Raw genomic sequence first — 23,082 nt, 5'->3', positions numbered from 1 at the left:
GCGTGTGTGCTCACGAATGCTTGCATACCCTCTACCACTTGTTTCCGCTTTAACATTTGGAGAACCCCCTCAGACGGCTCAGTAGAAAAGAAAACAATCCTGTCGATCACACTTGGGGCGCTACTGCCAGGTGGTGGTGGCCCTATGTGTCGCCTCTCGCGCAGTAAATGGGATACTAAAGCAGTGTGCGCGTGGAACTAATCAAAAAAAAAAAAAAGGTATGCATATATATATACATACCTACGTACATATAAACATTGCACATACCTTTTGGCGCAATTTCCCAAAAGTTTACGCTCGCGGTGGTACATAAATGTCTTCTACTTTTCCGACAATGGGCAATTCGTTACACTCGTTTTTCGCAATAAACATCCATTTGTTCATTTTATATTTTTTTCTTACCTGTTCAACCCTTTTTTATATATTTTCTCAAATGTTTCACAATTTTTTTTTTTTTTTTTGGCAAATGTACCTATATGCCTAGTAAAACACATTGGGAACCTTCCACACGCGCCAAAAGTGTACAAAGGGAAATGCGCAGTTGATGCATCCCAGCCTGGCATAACATTTGTGATAACTCTTTTGGCGAGGAAAGGATGCTTCGTTACCGATATGGTGGGAAGTCGCTCACATAAGGGCAACGCAAAAGGGAAAAAAAACGGGAAAAAAAAAGGGAAAAACAAAAAGGAAAAAAAAAGAGGAAAAAAAAAAGGAAAAAAAAAAGGGAAAAAAAAAAGAAAAAAAAAGGAAAAAAAAAGGGGAAAAAATGGGAAAAAAAACCAACATGTTCATCCGTACATACATTCGTATACGTACGCCAACCGGCTAATTTTCAAAACGCGCTGGGGCGGATACAATCGCAAAAAAGTGACCTGATGAGAAACGCGGAAAAAGCCTTTCTTTTTAAAAATTGGGATTCCCCTTTCTCCAATTTGGTGTAAAACTAGGGGTCGAACTTGCCGCTGCCCGGTGGTGACATGAACGGGGATAGCAATTGCTATTGTACGTTCATTCCAATATGCTTCCGTTCACCTCGGCGTGTATCCCTCATTTATAGTGCGCATTTGTGTAGCCTACACATTGGCCGCCTTCTTCACACTGGCAGCCTCCTGCACGACTGTCCCAACGTGTAAATGCACCTCTCAGCAATCGCGCACCTCGCAAGGAAAAGGGTCATCCAAAAATATTCGCGCATAGCCAAGGGAAAATTGCAACAAAGGTGAAAAAATGCAAAGGGGGCAAAAATGAAGAAAAAAAATTATTCCCTACCTATACGCCCGCAAAACAGTTGCCGCTGTTATTCCCACATATATATGCACATAAAGGCATGTGCATACACACGTGCTTAGATCTGCATGCGTTCCCCGCCGTGCAACCCATTTTAGCACAGTTGTCATGGAGGCATCTAAGTAAATTGCACTGTTGATCCGCCTTCCATGTGTCATCGTGGAAAGCCGAAAAAGCACACTCCACCCCATGCAGCAGGTTCACACAAGCATATTTGTTCACCCCTCTACGCGCAAGAGGGTGTAGGATAAGCAGATTATACGCTCGACGGGGGAACAGACATGCATTTGCCTTTTGCACCAAGTTCGCTCGTCCCATTTGAAGCTTAAAGGAAGAGAGAACCAAAGGGGGTAACCTGGCTGGTGGCAAGCCATCACGTAAGAAATGGCAAATGTAGTGCTTAATCAGCAGCGCTTCATGATGACCATGTGGTTCCACAATCTTGGGAAAAAAAAAGCAAAGCAAAATAAGGCAAAATAAAGCAATATAAAATAAACATAAATGCACACATTGTGGGTACATCACCCCATGCGCTATTGTCCCCCGTCTAAATGAGTAACTAGCTCAGAATTTTCCGCTACGTTAGGACAACTGGGAAAGGCACCCCCCTACGAGGGTCTTTCCTAGATCCCCCTCATTTTTTTCCTTTTACTTATTTGAGGAAGTTCCACCCTCCCCACTTCCCACACACCTCTTCTTCGCAATAACATTTTAGTCCCAGTTTGATAACTTCACATTTGGGCACAGGCCAAAATGTAATGATCATTTGTTCGGGGTGAATGCGCCCTCCTCAATTGCAGAGAGTAATGCTGGGCAGGCAGGTCCATCAATTTTGCTCTCCCAACATTGTTCCTTAAGAGCAAAAGAATTGTTCCTTTTTTTTATTCTTAAAAAGGACTCACATATGTTAATAGAAAAAAGGTGACCATTGTCGCAATTTTTTTAGGTGAATCACTAGCCACATTTGTGTTGGATGCACATGTATATTTTGCATATGCCTGTACACTAGTGAGACACTTTTTCGTCATTTCTTTTTTTTTCTGTGGCACTGCAAATATTCGAGCGGCTTAGCTCAGAGGAATGGTTACATGCATGTAGAGGTGGCATTTGTCAGGCTGTTTGGCCGTTCTTACAACTGGGCCATTTTGTAGATTGGAGGGTTTCCGCCATGCGCATGGCCATAACCGAGACCACTTCTCAATTTCGCATTTGCGAAAAGTTCTGTACACCGCCTAAAATGTTGAGCTTCTCCTCCTTGCAGGCTCTGCTTCGTGCGTCAACGCAACTTTGTTTTTTTTTTTCTTTCTTTTTCGTTGTAGCTTCGTATGTGTAGTGCATACGAAAGAAGTGCGGGGAGGAAAATTGCGACCAGTTTTGGTGCGCGGTTTTGAGTACACTTTTGCGAGCAATTTTGCGTACACTTTTGCGAGCAATTTTGCGTACACTTTTGCGTACAGTTTTGCGTGCCATTTTTGCATACATTTTTTGCGTACATTTTTGCGTACTTTTTTGCGTACATTTTTGCGTACTTTTTTGCGTACATTTTTGCGTACTTTTTTGCGTACCTTTTTAGTACTTTTTTGCGTACCTTTTTGCGCACTTTTTTACGCACTTTTTTGCGTACAGTTTTGGTGCGCGCAGCGTCGCTATAAGATCACCAAGCGGTAAAAGCAAACAGTAAGTAAAATATGGTACATGCCAACGGACGAACCGGAGAACGGACGACGTACCAGCGAAAGGACGACGTGCCAGCGAAAGGACGACGTGCCAGCGAAAGGACGACGTGCCAGCGAAAGGATGACGAACCTGGTTGATCTCCTAAGAATCACACTCATACGAAGGAATGCCATTTCTCTTCACAAGTTTTTGGACGTGCAGAGGAAGCAATGTTTTTCTTCTTCCCCCCCCCAAACTTTTATTTTATATTAATTTCACCTCAGTTGGTTCATTTTTTCAATTTTTTCACGCTTGCTTTTTTTTCAAAGTAACGAAATTAAAACGACTTGCTTCCTCCTTTGGAAAAGCAGAAAAACGATAAAGGAGGAAAAAGTTTTCTCTACATGAATAATTTCGAAACACTTTTCTGTTTGTCTGAATGTTGAAGAAAAATTTCGTGTCACATGTTGTACATGCATGCGCGTACAAACATACTTTTTTTTTTTTTTTTTCACCTGATTTTTTGCCATTTTTTCTGATTCTTCGCCATTTTCCGTACTTGTTTGTACTTTTTCGTTAATTTTCGCTCTTTTCGCCTTTTTCACTATTTTTCCCAACTTGTTTTCTTTTTCGTTTTCTTACTTCATTTCGTTTTATTATTATTTTTTTTTTTTTTTTCACTTATGTGAAGGTGGACGCGCAAACAAAAGTGTATACGTATATACATGTATACACATGAGAAAAGTACAAATGTAAAATATAAACAAAAGAGGAGGGAAAGCAAAACCCGTTTTTACACATCGCCCAATTCTTTTTCAATTTTTCCTTTTTTAATTATGTACAAGTGTGAACATGTCGATATGTGAAATGTACATGTGACTTCACATACATGTGTACATTTTTTCAAAACAGCGCTTTGCGCTTTGCGTGTTTCCTGTTTTTTTTTTTTTTTTTTCGCCCTCTCAGTGTTTTTTATGCCAATTCGTTCGATTTTATTCATTCATGTATTAATTCGGAAAAAGGGGAAAGTGAAAAAAAATCAACTGCCACAAACTGGCGCCAGGTGGAATGCCTGCAAGTGACTTAGAACAACTTGTGACCAAACAAAAATTCAGTCAATTCAGTCAATTAGTCAATTCAGTCAATTCGGCCAGTTCGGCCAATTCGACAAATTCAGAAAATTCAGAAAACTGAAAAAAATTCGAAAGAGGCACAAAAAGGAAATTTGCTCCAAATTTCCGGAATATACCAACCCCCTCTCCTCCACTTATCTTCCATGATGCCCGATGGTATAGCAAAAATGCTGATAGCGTAAGTAAAAAAAGAGAAGAAGGAAAAAGGAAAGTTTTTCTACATACCCCATTTACGCTGCTAACATCGAAGCAGCAGTTCAACACAAATCCCCAGAAAAATGCGACCATTTTTTTTTTTTTTTTTTTTTTTTTTTGTTAACCTTTTCTGTAAAAATGTGCATAATCTTCTTCATTAATTTTGAAAAAGAAGAACATTAAATGTTCATGCACCATCCCTTGTAACACGTTTCAAACGAAGGGTTGCACAAATGCTCATGTGTGTATGATGAACGCACAGATATGTATTTTCCACATTTTGTGTGTGTGCGTAATTTCGTACCCCTACTTGTATCACGCCTTTTTGTGAGGCACTATATATGTTTATAACGACATCCCCCCGTTTCCTCCTCACCAAGAAATTCTGCTGTACCGGTAAGACGCATACATGTGAACAAAGTGCCTGCCGAAATGTGCACAAACGGATTTTTAACCATTCCGAATATACGTATGCATCTGTGCACATATGTACACAAGCTTTGTCCTGCCGCGCTTCCCTCCCTTGCTCCGCATTTTACCCGTCACGCAGTTGTTTTTTTTTTTTTTTTTTTTTCTCTTCTTCACCTGTAGCTTTAATTTAGCATATTTATTTGCCCATAGAGGCACATCGATACGTACAAGCTACCTGCGTCCTCCTCATGCAGGGGGAATAAGCTTAACCGTTTTTTCCCCTTCCACTGCTCACTCCGCGTGGAAATTCGCACCACATTGAATATTTTTACCCCTTTGCTTTCTTTAAAAATGCAGTGCTGTGTATGCTAATGTTCAGTTTTAATGCACATGTGTATTTTATATAAGCACCCCTTTGTAAATGCGCAATGAAGTAGTTTACATTCCCATGCTTCGGCGCTTGGCTAATGCAGAGGTGGGGTATACGAGGAAAATTACAAGTGTTGTGTAGTTATTCTTTTTTTTTTTTTTTTCGTTTAATGGGATAATGCAGAACTACTTGTCAGTGGCACATTTCTATTTTCCTTCTTCCCATGTGCATGTGCCTACACACCCTGCGGGCATCCTTTGGAGTACCCCTTGCGCGAATCCGTGCGTACGGACCGCGCATGCCAGTGCATAAGCCATTCTGCATGACTTTTTAAAAGCCCGCTTGGGCGCTAAAATGTAGTGAACATTTGTGCTACTTGTTTGTACAACCCTTTCGCATCTCCACTTATCCGAATGCTTATTTGTATGTTTTTTTTTTTTTCCACAATTTTCTTGCTTGTTCATGCAAAAGTGGTAGAGAGCGAGCGAGGAAAAGGACGCAAAGGGGGCAAAAAAGAAAAAAGGGAAAAATGGAAAAATGGCAAAAGGGCAAAATGATAAAATGATAAAATGACAAAAGGGCAAAATGACAAAATGGCAAATCGACAAAGCGACATAGTGGGGAAACGCACTCCATTTGTACTTGTGTGGCGCTGCTTCGCATTAGTTGCATGGACGCTTAAGCATTTATGTACACTTTTTTTTTCCCCCCCTTTCCCTCTTTTTTTTTCCATATGATAGTGAAGTTCTTCTGGAGTAATTCTACTAAGCTCCTCAGAACGATCGAGAATTAAACAAAGAGGAGTGGTGTGAAAGCAGTAGAACAAAGGAGAAGCATCGCGCATTCGTCGTCCTTCACATGGCTAGGCTAGAGCGTTATCATCACGTTTCACCGGGATAGCAACACATTCCACTGTGCAACAGCGCCCCCCCTCGCGAACACACACTCGTGTACATTTTCAAACTGTCGAAATAGTTATTAATCGCAGAATGACCATCAGGCAGAAGTAGAAGACGCCCTTCCTTCCCGAATGGTTAACTGTTTAACAGATTTTATTAATTCACCCAAGACACAATTGTGAAAGACACCAAACATGCATCTACCCAAGTGCATCTTTGTTGAGCACACACTACTGTGGCTAATTGTCTCCTCCAAAGTGTACTAATATTTTTCGCCTCCTCCCAAGGGCAGCAGTATTTTTCGCCTCCTCCCAAGGGCAGCAATATTTTTCGTTTCCTCCTCATTTTGCTAACAAGGCGTAGGTCGATTTTCTAAACCGCCTTGTTTTGACTCCCCCCACATTTTATCACGCACTACTTCCGAAGTGTACATGTACAAAAGGGGGCGAAGTGAAATTCAGATAGCCATCACACACATTCGAGCATATGCCAATTGCAAATGCAGTTCGATAAGCAGACATTTCGCTCTACCATTTTATTAATGAGTTAATTTGTTCTTCCCTATAAAATCGTATTGTGCGAGGAAGCTTTGATTACTTGGCCCGGTGAATTAGCAACCGTGTGCCCTCATATTTGTCCGTTTGTCTCTTCCTCTCTTTCTCTTTTTTTTTTTTTTTTTTTTCTCCCCTTTTTAACCCCCGATATATGTAGATATGAATGTAAAAAACGTCAAAGATGATGAGGTTGATGCCTTTTGGAAAAACCAGCTAGCCGAAATTTCAAATATGAGTGTGGAAGATTTAAGAACCCATAATTTACCCATTTCTAGAATTAAAAAAATTATGAAGGAAGATGATGAAATAAAAAGCAATCAGATGGTGTCAGCAGACACCCCTGTCTTATTGGCCAAGGCTTGCGAGCTGTTCATTATGGAGTTAACTAATTATGCCTGGAAGTTCACAGAAGAGAGCAAACGAAGAACACTGCAAAGACAAGACGTGATTTCAGCTGCTTGCAAAAGAGATATGTTTGATTTTCTGATAGACTTGATACCCATAGAGGAACGGATAAAATACATTAACTTAAATGTCAAGGGGAACTCCAAGAGGAACAACAACAGCAGCAGTAGCAGCGGTAACGGCAGTGGTGACTGTAGCCAGGGAGGCGGCATCCATGGCGGTGCCCATCACGGAGGCCTTAACCACAGCAGCGTTAACCACAGCAGCGTTAATCACAGCATCGTTAACCACGGCAGCGTTAACCACAGCAGCGTTAACCACGGAAGTGACAACCACGGAAGTGACAACCACGGCAGCGACAACCACAGAGTCGATTTCGACACCGTGAAGCAGTACTACAACCTGTATTCGTCGGCCTGCAACGACAAGGGCGCCGTGAGCATGCAGGCGCTCAATGAGGAGCTTGCCGAGATGGCGGAACTCGCGGAGAAGGAGTTGAATGCGGCGAATGCGGTGACGGTCGCGAGCCTGGCAGCAGAGAACGGGATGGGCGCAAACGGGAGAAGCACAAACGGACCAACCGCCAACATGGCAAACCTGCGGGACGCGGCGCACGAATTCGCGGCCAATTTAAATGCCCTGTACAATGGCAACGACCCAGATAGCTCGTCGACGCCGCCACCCAACCACGCTGTCAACATGGCACAGAACCTGTTCCTGAGTTTTAATCAAAACGGCCATTTGACAGAGGAGCACTCCAGCTCCAACAGCAACCAGGGAGGGTGCATGCACAACGCGAAAGGCTACGAAGAGAAGCATCGCAACAGTCTCAGTAGCAGTGGAAACCAGTGCACGCACGTAAGCGGAATAACCAAGTACAACAGCAGAGGCAGTTGCAGTAGTAATAACCAGGGCTCAACAAGTGAGCACTTCGGCAACAACAACGTGAATGCAAGTCATGTCAACTTCAAATGCTATTCATCCGTTAATGATAATATGACTAGACAGTGTAAGCAAGAGTATGTAAAGAACATGCTCAATGAATCTGGTAGTCTCTACAACGAGTTGCACCAAAATATACCCACCAGCAGAACAGTAAACATTCCTAGTAATCTGCAGAACAAGGACCTTGTCAATGGAAACATCCCCTCCTACCAGAAACTGCAGGAGCTGAAAAATAGATTTGGTTACGCCATGCAGACAGTGAATGTTCCCAATATGGCCAACGTCTCTAACGTTTCAAATTTGTCAATTTTGTCAAACGTTTCTAACCTGTCTAATCTATCTAACCTGTCTAACGTGTCTAACGTATCGAATGATAATGGCTATATTGGTGGCAGTGAGTGCAATGGGAATATCCATTTGAACCCTAATTTGAACCTCACTTCGCTATCATCTTCGTACAATGGAATGCCGTCGGCGCAGCATGCGCTGGCTCAGTACAACATGGTGAGCAGCGACGATGTGAGGAAGCCAAAGGGGGGCTCGCACAGCCAGGCGGTGCAGGGGCAGCACTCGAGGGAAGTACACCCACAGGATGTAAACATGCGAGACGCACCCCCTCAGGAGGTACACCTACAGGAGGTGCACCCCAGCGGAGGGAACACCAACTACCAACGACTCCAAACCGGCAAGAGCGATGACAAATCAAGTGACGACCTGAACCCCCAGCAAAGTTACGTCTACAATTACCACAACCCGGGATATAACCAAAAGGGCCCCAACGTAGTCAGCAGCCATATCCTCAATGGTAACCTCATGAACAACATGCAAAACGTAAGTTTAAACGATTCGTCCGTGCCAAGGAACAACGCCCCCCCCTCCTGCTCTTCCTCCCTGGATCAGAGAAATGCTCAGAGCGGTGAAGTGCCCAAAATGATGGCAGCACAAATGATGGCTAACAGCCAAATTAACCCCTTCTACAAAAATAGCAACTCACAAAGTAATCGCGGCAAGCAAGGCAACCTCCTCTTAAGCGATGGGAACAACCTCCCACCCAGCCGAACAAATGACAAGATGAGTGTAAACAGCATTCCCACGAAATCAAATGCGGAGATAAATAAGGACTTGAAAAGTAAAGACTTGATAAATAACTATTTCAAGCTGAATAATAATGGCATTACTGCCACGAGCACCACTACGTCTACCGCCGCCACCACGACGGCTACCACCTCGGCCACCACAGCGGCTACCAATATCAGCGCTATTCAGAACCGCAAAAACCATGGGAAGCACAACGCACACAAGGGGAACAGCGCACTTGTGGGTGATAACCGAATAAGTGATGGTCTGCTACATGAAGGGCTACTCACCGAGGGATTGCTCGGTGAGAGGCTGGTCAGTGAGGGGCTGCTCAGCGAGGGGGTACTCAGCGATGGGCTGCTCAACGATGGGCTGCTCAACGATGGGCTGCTCAACGATGGGTTATTGAACGATGATCTGCTCAACGATGATCTGCTCAACGAAGACCTCCTCAGTGAAGACCTGCTCAATGAAGACCTGCTCAACGATGGGTTTTTTAATAGCGGCCGCCTGAAGAACAGCATGTTTGACAGCCTCCAGTTTGACAGTTCCCAGCTTGATAGTGGCCAGTTTGACAGCGCCCAGTTTGATAGCGGCGAGTTTGACAGCGCCCCGTACGACAGCGGTCAGCTTGGTAGCGGCCAATTGGGTAGCCAACTAATGAACAGCCAGATAGTTAAAAGTCACCTGGGCAAAAACCACCTTACCAAAAACCACCTTCCCAAGAATCACCCCCCTAAAAATCAACCCCCCAAAAATCATCCCCCCAAAATTCAGCTCCCCAAAAGTCATCTCCCCCCAAGCCGACTTCCGAACAACCAATTAGCTAACCACCACAGTGGCTCGCGAAACAGCTACATAAGTGACCACCTAAATAGCCAGATGAGCGATCAGATGAGCGACCACATGAGCGACCTTATGGCCGACCGATTGACCGATCGCTTGACAGACCGTTTGACTGACCGTTTGACTGACCGCTTAACCGACCGCCTGACCGACCGCATGACCAGCCGAATGGCCGACCAATTCAGTGGCCAGCTGAACATCCAACCAAGCAGCCACATTAGTGCGCCCATGAACAAACAGATAAACGCCAGAATGGCCGAAAACGCCCTGAACGAAATTTTAAACACCTCAGAAAATACGGCGGCAAAAAATACAGCCATAAATATGATTAACCAAAATATAGACAACAACAGCGTTGCACATAACCATCTAAGCAACATCATGCCAAACATGAAGTCCACTGCTCAACAAAATGTGAAGCCAAACGTGCACTCCAAAATGTACCTGAACCTGAACCCTAATGCGCAGGGTGTTCCTTACCAACCGACTCAACAATACTCTGCCCAAGAAAATAATTACGTTTGTAATTATAACCCGCAGCAATATCACAGCAACAAGGTGAAGGAAAAAACGCACTCCTTTTTGTGAGGCTCTCCCGCCAAAACGGAAATAAAGTGAAAAATGGGGAGAGCTAAGGGGGGGAGCGGTGAGATGGGGAGAAACGGGACGGAGGCCACAAGAAAGGCGCACCCAACGCGACGCCATCATTGTTACACGAACGTACAGCTGCGAACCTGATTTTTATAGCAACTTGTACACATTCAACCAAAGCGCACGTGCATTTAGCACCGCACGCACGCGGGGGGAAGCCCATCATCAGCACACGCCATCACCACACACGCGACAAAACGGTAGTGTCATCCCACACACACGCGACAAACGTTATGGTCATCTCCCCCTCCCCCCTTGATTATCCCACTTTAGACCATTACGAAAAATTAACAGATAATTTTTAAGATTTGTAAATTTGTTAAATGCTCATACGGAACGAGCTATTTGTCACCCAGGCGCCATATGCACGAAACTGTATATGCGCAAAGTTATATATGCATACACGTACGGACGTTATTTTATTTTATTTTTTTTATTTTTTTTGGGAAATCATTTGTACAATTTTATATTTAAAGGTACGGTCTTAATTTTTTTCTTTTTTAAAACACTTTCACGAATGAATGGGGAAAAAAATCGCTCACCTTTTAAATAAACTTAATGTTATTACAAGGAAGGCGTCGCTTTTTAAAGTCGTCTACTTTTGGCTACTTCCCTTTCGCGCAAAACGAGCGATGGTTGACACTTGGCCGCTCGGCGTTTCCAGATAGATGGGATAAAATGGAAACACAGAGATATCTCTACGAAGGGTCCATTTTTCAATTTTTTTTTTATTCACAAATAGGTACTCAATGCTGGTATGTTTTTTTCATTATGCAAGAAACAACGTTGTCATTTTTTTTTGGGTACATATTCGTCGCCGGAAAAGGGGACACTCCACCCTCAGGAATTTACCAATTTGTTGAAAGTACCAATTGGGACGCATAACCTTTTTAAAAATAACATCACGTATGAGGTTAAAAGGGGAAGGAGCAAGGGAGAGGGGGGAACCATTTGTTAGCCAAAAAACGGGGAGAAGTTACAACTCCTCCACAAATGGGTAAAAAAAAAAAAAAAAAAAGGCGTCCTGTGCGAGCGCCCAAACGTTTTCAAACACATTTATTTGGCTCCTTCCCCGGGGGGAAATTCAGACCTTTCTTCCTCATCGTTTTAGCGGTCTTCCTCATCGTTTTAGTGGGTCTTCTTCATCGTTTTAGTGGTCTTCTTCATCTTCTTTTCCCTCCTCCTCTTCTTCTTCCCGGGGCGACCTAACCCTCCTGCGGCTCGCTCGGCTTCACATACCCAATGCTCTCGTAGTACTTCTGCATGTACTTATGCGAGTTCTTTTCGTAATAGGGGTCATCCACGCCGTACCTTGGGACCTCAAAGAAGAACGGGAACCTCCCGTAAAACTGGACCCGCTTGGGGCGAATGTGCAAAGGGTCCTCATCCTGGTAATCCGGTTCGTTGTCTATCAGTGTGCACTTAAACGACTGGCTAAAATTTCTTAACCAGTGGTTGTAGTAGGGAACTGAATACGCATGGTGCTGGTACCGATCAACAATGTTTCTTCTCTTGTCCTGTCTCCTAAAATGAACGTCCGGGTTGAACAGCAAATTCCTCATCAAAACGGAAAAGGAAATTGCCACTGCATAGTAGGAAATAAAGTAATAGTTGTACTGAGTCGGATCGTTAAACCAGTTGTTGTAACTTTTTTTAAAAAAATATTTCAGCAGCTTGTTATCTGTGTAGCATCCATTAAAGTTCCGGAAGAAGTTAAAGTAGTGTTGCGCGCTCTCGAATATAAACATGGTTGGCACGAGTTTTTTTTTTAACCGCAGAGGGGGGGAGGGGTGTTCAAAATGGCATACTTCTCCGCCAGGGGGCACTCGCCAACTCGCCAGTGTGCTATGATCGTTCCCTCTACTCCTTCACACTTGCGCTGTTCGCATGTGGCGGTCAGCATGGGGGGGTATACCAAATTGTACGAAGCAACAATGCGACAAGGTTCAAATGGGGGGAAAATCCACACTCGTTCACAAACGAAGAGCTAAATTGAAGACGAAAAATGTTCGAGCGAATGAGCAAAATTGTAGGCGCGTTTTTCTTCTCTGTGTTCGCTTTATTTCCCTCCCTTTTGTATTACACATTTTTTTTCCATCCAATTGTGCGCGTTAAAAAATGCATACTTCTTTTCCCGTTTGATATGCGCCAGGAAGCCTTTGCCGCGGAGCGCAGTTCACGCGGACTTGACACGCATGCGAATATGTACGTACTCAATGTGAAAGGATACCCGTTTGTGCCTTTTTTTTTTTTTTTTCCTTTTTTACCCACCGGTTGTTCCCACTGAGGCTGCCGAGGTGCAGGCGACGGCATGGAAATTCATCTCTCCCATGGCCCTTCCACGCGGAAAAAAAAACAAAGCCACCAAGTGAGATAAAGCGTGATGAAGCGTGATGAAGTGTGATGAAGCGCAGTGCAGCGCCGCAACTTCTGTACCATTTCCCTAGCCCGCCGCGTATTCTGCGCGATTTACTCCCCCACAGTGCTAAGCACCGCGTACGTTTAAGCCCTCTTTGGTCGACCCCCAATGTCCATATTTTTCCCTCAAAATGTTTGTTACCTTTTGAGAGCCAACCCCCTTTTAGCATAACCTGCCACGTGGTACATAAATGCAAATAATGCCACTACAAATACGTGGGCGCACTGTGGTACGCTTACACAGCAACGAGTTACGCATGATGAGCAGGGGTAGTTTTATCCATCCGGACAGCGGATAACAGGAGGGGAACAAAAAAAAAAAAAAAATGATCAACGCAGTGGGGAACATACAACGGAGAAAGATACAACCGAACGGTTATCACTAAGCATATAACACACAACTGCTTCGCATATCACTAAACATATGGCGCACGACTGCTTCACATATCGCTAAACATTTGGAGAAAACCCTCCTCCCCCATCTTTCATGTTCTTTAAAAAAACATACAGAGCATTCTTGCTTAAATCTTCAGAAGGACTAAACGCAACGAGAATGAAGTAATGATTCTGTAGCAACCTCCATTCTTCAAACTCATCAAACATTTCTATTTTTTCAATTTTTTTTTTCTCATCCCGATTTAAGTGATAATCATAAATTTCGTTCATGTCACTTATGTAGACATGACTCCATCCGAGGGACTTAAATCTGCAAAGTTGCTTTTCCAAACTGTCGTACTTGAAGATGCTTTTCAGTTCTATTCCTCTTTGGCTGAAATTGCTTATCATCACCTTTCCGAAGGCGGTGTTCGGGTTGACCTTGCAGGGGGGGAAGAAGAGGGGGGGAAGGGGATAAGAAGAAGTGGTCATTCGGCGGGTGAATACGTCTTTTGGTGTTGCCTCTTCCGCTAAGCGACCAGTGCGCCACTCCCCTCAGCGCCGATCGAGGTACCTGTTCATACACCAACATGCAGGAGGTGCTTCGCATAAGGCCGGCCAGCGTTTGTATCAAACTGTCGCTGCTGCTTATCTCCAAATAAATTAAAACGCACTCGCAAATGAACAGAGTGGGGATTGAGAAGTCGAACCCGTAACTCGTTAAGTGCTTCTCCAGGAGACTCGAGTGGTTCAGGTCGAACGACAGCATTTTGTAGTTGGCGCAGTTGATGAGATCTGCGCCCACGCCGGGTTTGTTCTCCTCGCCAGGTTTGCCCTCCGCCTCTGGCTTGCCCTCCACCTCTGGCTTGCTTGCCACGTCGCCCTGATCCGCTCCCTTTAGAAAGCCCCTCAACTCATCGACGCGGTTTATTATGTTCGCCTTTTCCCGCAGCAGTTCGTGGAAGTCCATTTCGTAATAGGTGGCATTTTTCCGCTGTTCCTGTGGGTGCGAAAGAACGGCATGGGATATGTGTTCTTCACATTTACACGGTTCTCCCCCATTTGGCCCTCTTTATTTCAATTCGCTTCCCCCTTACGCTTATCCAAAAGAAGGTGGTGTCCAAGCCGGCCCCGATGTTCACTACCTGGACGGGTTCCTCCTGCAAGGGGTGTGCCAGTCGTGGGCACGTTTATGCACATGCCCCAGTAGAAACACGCACATGCATAAATGCGCACGTACACGCAGCATCGCCTTGCTGAATGTGCTTTCCTTTCTCCGTCAGTTACCTCCTCTAGGGACTTGAAAAAGAGCTCAATGTACTGCCTCACTGCGGCGACGCGGGCGTAATAGCCTTTCAAGGGGGCATGAAAGGAAAAGAAAAAAAAAAAAAAAAAAAAAAGTAGATAAATAGGTAGATAGATAGGCAGATACATAGATAGCTAGATGAACACAGCGCCATACACAACAGTCTACGGTGACCGACGCAAACGTTGTAGAAAACGACGTGGTCGGCTAAGCTGGGCGAAGGACCTCCTCGCCCGATGGTCTACTTCCCTGAAACCGCTTGCTCGATAAGCACTCATGCGAGGGCCCATCTGCACCAACTGCACAGGTTAACGCGCCTCAATTTTGCAGACGCTTTTACGCACAAACCTCTGTTTATGAGGGGACTCCTTTTCTCGATCCTTTTGACAAAATATTTTAAGAACGGGTCCGAGTAGTATCCTAGATTAACGGCGGAACTGAGGGGAAAGTGGGGTGAGAGTTCGCGCATTACATGTCTACAAGGTTGGTGTATGCGCGGCGGTGGAATCTACGGATACCGCAGGAGAGCACATCTCATTCGGTGGCCTCTCACAGCAGAGCGTGCCTCTCTCGCTCGCTTGTCCTGCATTTTATTTTTTGTTTTTTCTTTTTTCCCCTCTTTTTGTGTAACAGTTTGCTGCTGGCCGCCTCATGGGTTGTGCTCTGCACTCGGACGTTGGTTGATTTTAACGAATTCATCTTGGCTTTCCGAATCTGCGTCCTTTAAATATTTTTTTTTTTTTTTTTTCCTTCTCAATCGAATGAAGAAAAGGCTAGAAAAAAAGGGGCAGGACTTAATTTTTTGGGACAAACTTCTTATTTTTTGGAGCCCCCTAAAAAGGCAAATACGAAATGAAGTTATGCTGCGCTTGTGCCCCTAGCATGGTATACGTACATGCACAAATTGGAGTAGGAGCTCTTTTCCCATTTTTTTCCTTTTTAATTCTATCCCCGGATAAGCAAGCACCCGTCATAGAAGAGGCTTAAAAGTGCCGGCTCCTTTTATCACGTTTTTATTTTATTATTTTATTATTTCACTATTTTATTATTTTTTTTTTTTTTTTTTGCAGTGTAAGCAGCCTGTTCAGTTCGCACTCCCACCAAAAGCCCCTAAGCATGTAATGGTAACCCATTTGGCGATAACCAAAAAAACAAATGAGCGTTTTTCCGCATTTTTCAGGAAGACTTTGCGAGCCCCCCCTAGCTCACGCGTACATGCTATTTACTTCCCATTTGGTGGCCCTTTTTCACGTAATTTGCTCCCTTATCGGCTTGACATAACCCCGTATAGGGCAACAACACACAGGTTGCCCTGCACGGAACTACAGCCCTGGAACGTGTGGTGTGGGAAAACCTTTCTGGGTATAGCACGAGGAAGTACCTACATGAAGTAGAAGCGACGTGCACACCTGTGGAAGCCCCTTACGGTTTGTTTATTCATTTATTATTTTTTTTTTTTTCCCATATAGCAAAAGCAACTCGAATGTGTCATATACACAGCTGGGGTATGACTACCGAAAATGATCTCTGCTCCTCACCCGGAGCATATTTTTCGCGCCCCACCCATGTTCGGGCCTTAACCCGTGTCCCACTTACCACTTCCTCCAGTCGACACTGCAAACATTTTCACATACATTTCGTTGAAGTGCCCAAAACGGTGGGTGATTAGGCGGGGGGACTTAAAACTAAGGCGTCTAACACGGGCAAAGCCATCCTCCTACTCCCCGATATCATTCTAAAAGGAATCCATTCTGTGTAGAAACAAAAGCATTTTGTATTGCCCTTAAACAGTGCGGGGCACCTCAGTAGATTCATTCGGTTATCTTTCCGCTGGTGTACAAAGAGCTGCATCCTCTCAGTGGTAGCTCCTTTTTTTCCTCCCTCCTCCGTTGTGTATTTGCTCGACAAAGCGTTTACCCAGTTTGATAGCCCCCATGCACAGGCACACCAACACGTACACATACATATATCTATACATGTATAGTTTGGCACACATACACTCATGTGTGGACCCCCATTTTGTTTGCCCCTTTTCCGCTCCATCACGCCTCCCACTGCGCACACCTCCATTAGCCCTATTTTAGCATCCTTAAGGGCAATTTTTTTTACGCTTATTTTGCAAACCCCCCTTTTTTGTCACCTCGCCTGGTATACACACAACTTGTGGAAAGCATAGTGCAGTGGAACTACCACCCACTGGGGAAGGGGGAGAAACCAAGGTGCACACAAATTTTTTCTCTTTTTTTTTCGCTTTATTCTTACCAGCGTGATCACACATCCGTGCATGCACATCCACCCGTCCACCCGATTGCGGAAGTGCTTCCTTCTAAGTTCCTTTAAATTGATAAAAAAATGTTGCAACTTTCTCGTGCAACTTATCCTCCTTTGTGTGTTCGCGGAGTGTTCGCCGCCATTCGCTCCGCCTCCCCTTGGACGGAGAAACCAATCACGTGACCATTTCATTTGCAAAAGATTTCGCTCCCCCATTTGGGCATCATACGGGAAGAATCACATTCCCCCGAAAAATGCAAAGATGGGCATATGCCCATAACGTGTAAAAAATTATACACGGAAGCCTTTTAAACACGTTTGTCTCACACATATGGATGTACAAATATACCCTTTAAAGGAACAACTTTTCCCCTCTCTATGATGCTACACTGCCTGCTTTTCCGCTTATGCGTGTTGCACAAAGGAAGAAAAAAAAAAAAAAAAAAGCCTCGGCAAAAGGAAAGGTGAAAGACATCATATTAAATGAATTTTTTACGAACCTTCGGAACACTCCGCAAAACAAGCAAAACTTCGCGAAACATCGGGGAACTCCGTAAAACATCGCGCAACCCCTTTCGCTAAATTGCATTTTTTCCACGTGAACAAATGTACGTTCCTTCCGTTTGTTTTATCCCCTCTTTTCCGCTCCTTTTCCCCCTCATTTATTTACTTGCTTACTTTTTGACGCATTATTCGCCCACGTAATCCCTTACAATATATATTTTTTTTTTTTAACGTGTATGCATCCCCCCCAATTTTTGTGCTCATGCAATGCACAAGCAGTTACGTTCATTGCCTTAGCAGTGATTTTGCAAATCCCTTTTTCCAAAAGCATGGCATACGTAAGTGAGCGTATAGAAGAATAACGCTCAGGAGCCCCTTCACCCGGCGTGTATCCCATACGGTACCAAGTGCAAGGTACATACATTCACCTGTGCATACGCGTATGTATATATATATATGTCACATGAAGTTGCGCGCTGCGCTTAAGCAAGCCCTCCTTTTTAAAATGAGAAAATAAAATTAAGGGACAAGCTATACCCTCATGGTTCCCGTGTATAACAGTATGCGCAAAAGCTTTTCAACTTTTTTTTTTTTTTTTTTTTTTTTTTTCGAATTCGTGTTTGCGCTTTTGACATCTCTCATTTTCGTTCCTCATCCATTGCTCGTTCTTTGCTCGTTCTTTGCTCATCCATTACTCGTTCTTTAGTCATCCTTTGCTCGTTCTTTGCTCATCCATTACTCGTTCTTTAGTCATCCTTAGCTCGTTCTTTGCTCATCCATTACTCGTTCTTTAGTCATCCTTTGCTCGTTCTTTACTCATCCCTTGCTCATCCATTTCTCACTTTTCGCTTCGCAGTTCTTTTCATTGCCCCCCACTTACCATCCCATAATTTTTCCCCACTCGTAAAGCCCCCCTTGCGCGAAAACGCATTCCCAACATTATGCATATGCATATGCGTATGTGCCTGCAAGCGTACCTGCACTTCCTTTTGCGTACACCTAGCTCGCACAACTAGCTCGTACACCTAACCCGTACAGTACACCCAGCGCACGTGAACGCTCTGCATTCACCCACCCCCATTAGGTGTTAATGCTTAAGGAGAGCAGCCAATCTTAGCAGAGCAGCCATACTTAGCAGAGCGCTCCTTCACACCACAGCCGCACGGCATGTACGCACATGTATGTACGCTTGCATATGTATGTGACGTGCGTGCACCACCCAAACGAGCAGCTAAACGAATTGCGGAGTGGAGCTGGGCCAACTCGCGCACACGGGATAAGCACACTGAGGCGCCAGTTCAGGAGGACATACAGGGAGCGAAGAGAGGCGAACATATAAAGTGGTGATTGGGCGGAAAGGCATCAAAGCAGCAAAGCAGCCAAGCAGTCAAGCAGCATAACAGCGAAACGGAGAAGGGGCGCGAAGAGCAGGAGACCGACTTCTAATAGACCGAAGAGGAAGAACGGACCAATTCGGGAACTGGCAAAGGAGGAAAGCAACCCAGTCCGAGAGATCCCCAGAAGGGCGTAGCAGCGAATAGAAGCAACATAGCGCCAAAGCAAGGCAACTTGACAGGCGTCGCCAAACCAACCGTAACATTGAGAGCCCCCCCCGCGAAGGCAAAAATGAAACTGCTAAAAGTGAGCCCCGAAAAAAACATAGAGTTCCCCCTGGTGCATTTCCAAGCCGTGACGCAAGTGGTCAAACTAGAAAACATAAGCGACAGGAAGGTGGCATTCAAAATAAAAACCACGGCGCCAAACAATTATCTCGTCCGACCATCCTTTGGCCTAATTAACGTAAAGGAAACAATTGACATCCAAATTATTTTGCAACCCCTATCCGATAAGGATAATATTTCGAATGATAAATTCCAAGTGCAATGTCTCAATGTGGATGATGATACCACGGTCGATAAGCAGTTCTGGGTCACCGTCAATAAAAATGAAATACAAGACCATAAGTTGGTCGTCGTGCTTAATGATGAGAGTTTCTCCAAAGGACCGCACTCGTATCTACCCCCAAATAATAACCCCCTCACGGAAATTAACAACAAGGGTCACAATTTGAATTACGGGGAAAATAATTTAAATGCGGACGATGCCAATATGGCGGAAGGTACAAACCAGCGCAGGCCTCACCGTGTGTGTGCCGCGGTGTGAGCGTTTGCAGCTGATTTGAGAGTGTAAATACCCCCGTGCAGCTGTTGCATGTACCGCTGTATGCATATGCCATTTGGTGCGTGCTTTTACGCCCCAACACTCATGCCTACCCTCATGTGCGTGTTTTTCCCCCCTTTTGAAGGCATAAAAGGTGGCCTCCCAGGTATGCAGAGGAAGTACCACGAACTCCTAAACTACTGCGTTTTTGTGGATAAGCAGAAAGCAGCCCTGGAGAAGGAAAACGAAAGTTTGAAAAATCAACTCAAGGCATACAACAGCAACTGCAACAAACTTTTCGTCGACAATAAACTCATACCGATAATCATTGTGATGTTGGCCGTCGTCACCAAGTATATGGGATATTGGTAAAGGGGGGGAGGCCTACCCTACGAGGAGGACCCCCTCTGCGTCGTTGTACGTGGCCCCTTGTTACCATGTGCCATCCCGTGTGGACAGCATTAGCGTATATACCCGCCAGGGAAAGGCATAAGAAAAATTGTCAACATTTCAGCGTATAAAATGGGCAAAAGAACGCACACACACGGGAGAGACTCACTGGGAATGTAACTCCATCTATGGGAACCAAATCAAAGGGAAATATGGAGCAAGCTTGGAAAAGACGCCACATCATACAGTGGTGAAAAAATTTACCAAGTCGATTGGATCACTATGTAATTATAGCCCCAATCTGGGTTACCATTCGTGTGACGGTTTGTACATTTGGAAATGTGGAAGCAATGTCTTAGTGATTTTCCCGAAGGTCCTATAAGTAAAGAGGAAAACCCCAACAGAATTAGAAGAATGTGTAATCTATGCAACCTCCCCATTAGGGGTCACTATTTTGTGGTATTTTTTTTTTTTTTTTTTTTTTTTTAAATAAAAAAAAAAAACAATTATTTTGCCATTACTTTTTAAAATAAGTTAAAATTTCATAAACCATATTAGTGCGAAGAAGTGAGAATTATTTTATTAAAAAAAAAGGGGGGGGATACAGGCTCGCATGCGCGTCACAAAAATGTGTATATTATATATCATTATATACATATTGTGTGCACATATGCGTAGTAGCCTATACAATTACGTTTCCCCAATTAACCCTCCCCCCTTTTTTTTTTTTTTCTTCCCATCTTTGCATTTCCCCCCTTCACAATTACCATATGTGCGTGCTCCTTCTTTCTCCTTTTTAATCATATAAAAAAGTCCCCACTAAGTTATGTGCATGTACCAGCAAGCATGTGTATGTGTGTGCATATGTGGAAATGTATACATATAGATTATATATAGCCCGTATGTGTGCACGCACATGTGCTGGTATGTGTAGCCCCTTTTTTATAATTTACTCCCCTTCTTTAGCTTCGCACATTATGAATTCCCCTGCCTCTGCCTCGTTATCTACCTCTTCCTCATCATCTGCCTCTTCCCCCCCTCTCATTTCATTCCATATTAATGTATTATTATTTTATTTATTATAAAAATATATAAAATAATGATAGCCTTTTTTTTTTTTCCTTAAAGGAGATATATCATATTATGCGCATCGCTATGTGCATCCCCTTTGCGTACTTATACACCCCTACATACGTGCACACTTACGTGCATATATGTATTCCTCCTCCCCACACTCACGCACATGTACATTTACGTACACATACGTCCCTGTATGTGTGTGTGCGAAGCATAGGCAGTTTTTAAATGTAGATGATCTACATTTTTATCAACCTCCCTACATACATTTGATAACAGACAAAATATAAATAAAGTTTTTTTGTTTTTGAAGTTATATACAACTGGCAAAACGTTAGCCTTAAAAAAATTCCCAAAAGTTATCCCACGCAGGGGGAGGGAAGCCCACTCGGTTAAAGGAGAGCGGCCCATTTTTACGAAAGGAGTATGGCCTATGAGGCTTCTACAAGTAAAGGTTTAATACCTGAACGAACTTCCCATTCCCTGGGCTGCGCTCTACAACGCATATTTAAGCGCGTTTGAACAATTGCCCATGTCGCTAAGGGGAATACTCGCATGTAGGTTTATACATACATACACCCATACGTACATATGCGCACGTGCGCGCTATTTTTTCCGACGAATGAGAAAACTCACATGGGGATTCACCGGATGGAGATTGCTTAATTGACATCCTTCCCCCCTCTTTCTAGAAGCGAACCGCATGAAAAAATATACAAAAGGGGGGTACCAAAATATGTGAAAAAAGGGGTCGTAAAACGCGCAAAAAAAAGCGGGCCTACAACGCGCAAACAATTAGGCGTACCAAATGGTCACGTATCCAAAAGGAACGCATACATTACAACAGCGTCGTAGGATTCCCTTCCTTTGCGAATCTACTGATTTTTCGATTTTTTTTCCCCTTTTGGTGAAACCACATTTCGCGCGATTCGCGCAATTTAGCGCGGTTTCCCACGCCTGCTCATTCGGCCCTTATAAAACATCCGCAAAATAAAAAAACGGGCAGGAGTGTCTACCGTCACATAAAATTGTCACCTTTGAGCAAAATAAAATCGACACAATTTTGCCGAATAGGAAGATTGCTCTTCATGTGTACCCCCCTACAAAAACATTAAAAAGGTTTCATCGCCAAAACGAATCGCTAACGGGATGAAAAGGCGCCAAGAAAAAAAAAAATGCCCCAAGTGGTGCATATATAGGTGGCGAAGGCAACGCGCGGGGAGACCACTTTCCCCTTAGGACACAGCTTCCACCCCCCCCTACAATGCTCACGCGTGCACTGGTGCATGCACATAGATATTGACGTGTAACGATGCTATGCGAATATATACGTTTGCTTCTCTTCCTACAACTTTTTTTCTCTCCACAAATACATAAACATATAATCATTCGCGTGTTTAAATTAAATTTTTCTTTCCCGATAATCATGCCAAATAAGCAGAGCTTGTTGATGGTTTTTTTTTCCCATTAGTCACGCCAGCCAATCAGCTGGTCCACCAACTCCCCCACTCGGCCGCTCACTTCAGAAGCGCCAATATATATTCATGTGCATTGGGGACGTACCCGAAATGTACACAAGTGGAGGTGACCTCTTGGGCCCCTGCAAGGAAGGCGCATCGGCGCACGCAGGGAGACCTCACAGCCAGCGGCCACAAAAAAAAGTACACAAAAAGGAGTACACAAAAAAGAGTACACAAAAATGCTACAAAATGGAACAAAAAAAGTACCCAAAATAGGAAAGCTCCACTGAAATGTAGAATTCACAATTAAAAAAAAAAAAAAGCCACACGCTAAATTAAGCAATAAAAAAAAAAATAACAAAAATAACATCACTTCATTTCAAACAATTTTATAATCCCTGTCGTCATGCCCGTATTCACTTTTTATCCGCAAACATAGTAACACTTTTTTTAAAAAAAATATATTTTTTTTAATCCCTTCCCCCTTCTACAAATAAATTTAACGTCATTCCACAATTCAGTTCCTTTTAACATTCTTAAGAAGAACCACCTTTATCGAAATTAATCATTTTTTCAATTCCTCTTTTTTTTTTTTTTTTTTCAAAATTGTAAATTTCTCGTTTTATTTACTCTTTTAATTGCCAATTTTAAGTGAGCATCCCCCGCAGGATTCAACGTAAGTTTTTTTTTTT

At 43.8% G+C, this 23,082-nt stretch overlaps 4 protein-coding genes across 4 annotated transcripts; 2 read left to right on the top strand and 2 right to left on the bottom strand.

The window, feature by feature from the left end:
- Nucleotides 1-6,664: 6,664 nt before the first annotated feature.
- Nucleotides 6,665-10,366, top strand: PVX_118515 (histone, putative; the record flags this gene model as incomplete). Its single annotated transcript, XM_001615946.1, has 1 exon — nucleotides 6,665-10,366. One exon carries the CDS (start codon nucleotides 6,665-6,667, stop codon nucleotides 10,364-10,366), a length of 3,702 nt encoding a protein of 1,233 aa, XP_001615996.1.
- A 1,268-nt stretch (nucleotides 10,367-11,634) lies between these two features.
- PVX_118510 (hypothetical protein, conserved) lies at nucleotides 11,635-12,775 on the bottom strand (the record flags this gene model as incomplete). Its single annotated transcript, XM_001615945.1, has 1 exon — nucleotides 11,635-12,775. The coding sequence occupies exon 1, from the start codon at nucleotides 12,175-12,177 to the stop codon at nucleotides 11,635-11,637; it is 543 nt and encodes a 180-aa protein (XP_001615995.1). The 5' UTR covers nucleotides 12,178-12,775.
- A 39-nt stretch (nucleotides 12,776-12,814) lies between these two features.
- PVX_118505 (leucine carboxyl methyltransferase, putative) lies at nucleotides 12,815-15,227 on the bottom strand (the record flags this gene model as incomplete). The annotated part of the gene is made up of 6 exons (XM_001615944.1): nucleotides 12,815-13,663; nucleotides 13,797-14,222; nucleotides 14,320-14,382; nucleotides 14,510-14,574; nucleotides 14,877-14,965; nucleotides 15,160-15,227. The coding sequence occupies 6 exons, from the start codon at nucleotides 15,225-15,227 to the stop codon at nucleotides 13,298-13,300; spliced, it is 1,077 nt and encodes a 358-aa protein (XP_001615994.1). The 3' UTR covers nucleotides 12,815-13,297.
- A 3,702-nt stretch (nucleotides 15,228-18,929) lies between these two features.
- Nucleotides 18,930-19,835, top strand: PVX_118500 (vesicle-associated membrane protein, putative; the record flags this gene model as incomplete). The annotated part of the gene is made up of 2 exons (XM_001615943.1): nucleotides 18,930-19,422; nucleotides 19,609-19,835. 2 exons carry the CDS (start codon nucleotides 18,930-18,932, stop codon nucleotides 19,833-19,835), a joined length of 720 nt encoding a protein of 239 aa, XP_001615993.1.
- Nucleotides 19,836-23,082: the final 3,247 nt, after the last annotated feature.

This window comes from Plasmodium vivax, chromosome 12 (assembly GCF_000002415.2).
Source record: "Plasmodium vivax chromosome 12, whole genome shotgun sequence".
NCBI lineage: Eukaryota > Apicomplexa > Aconoidasida > Haemosporida > Plasmodiidae > Plasmodium > Plasmodium vivax.
Note: the sequence above shows the minus strand (reverse complement) of the source record. Positions and strands in the feature narration are given on the sequence as shown.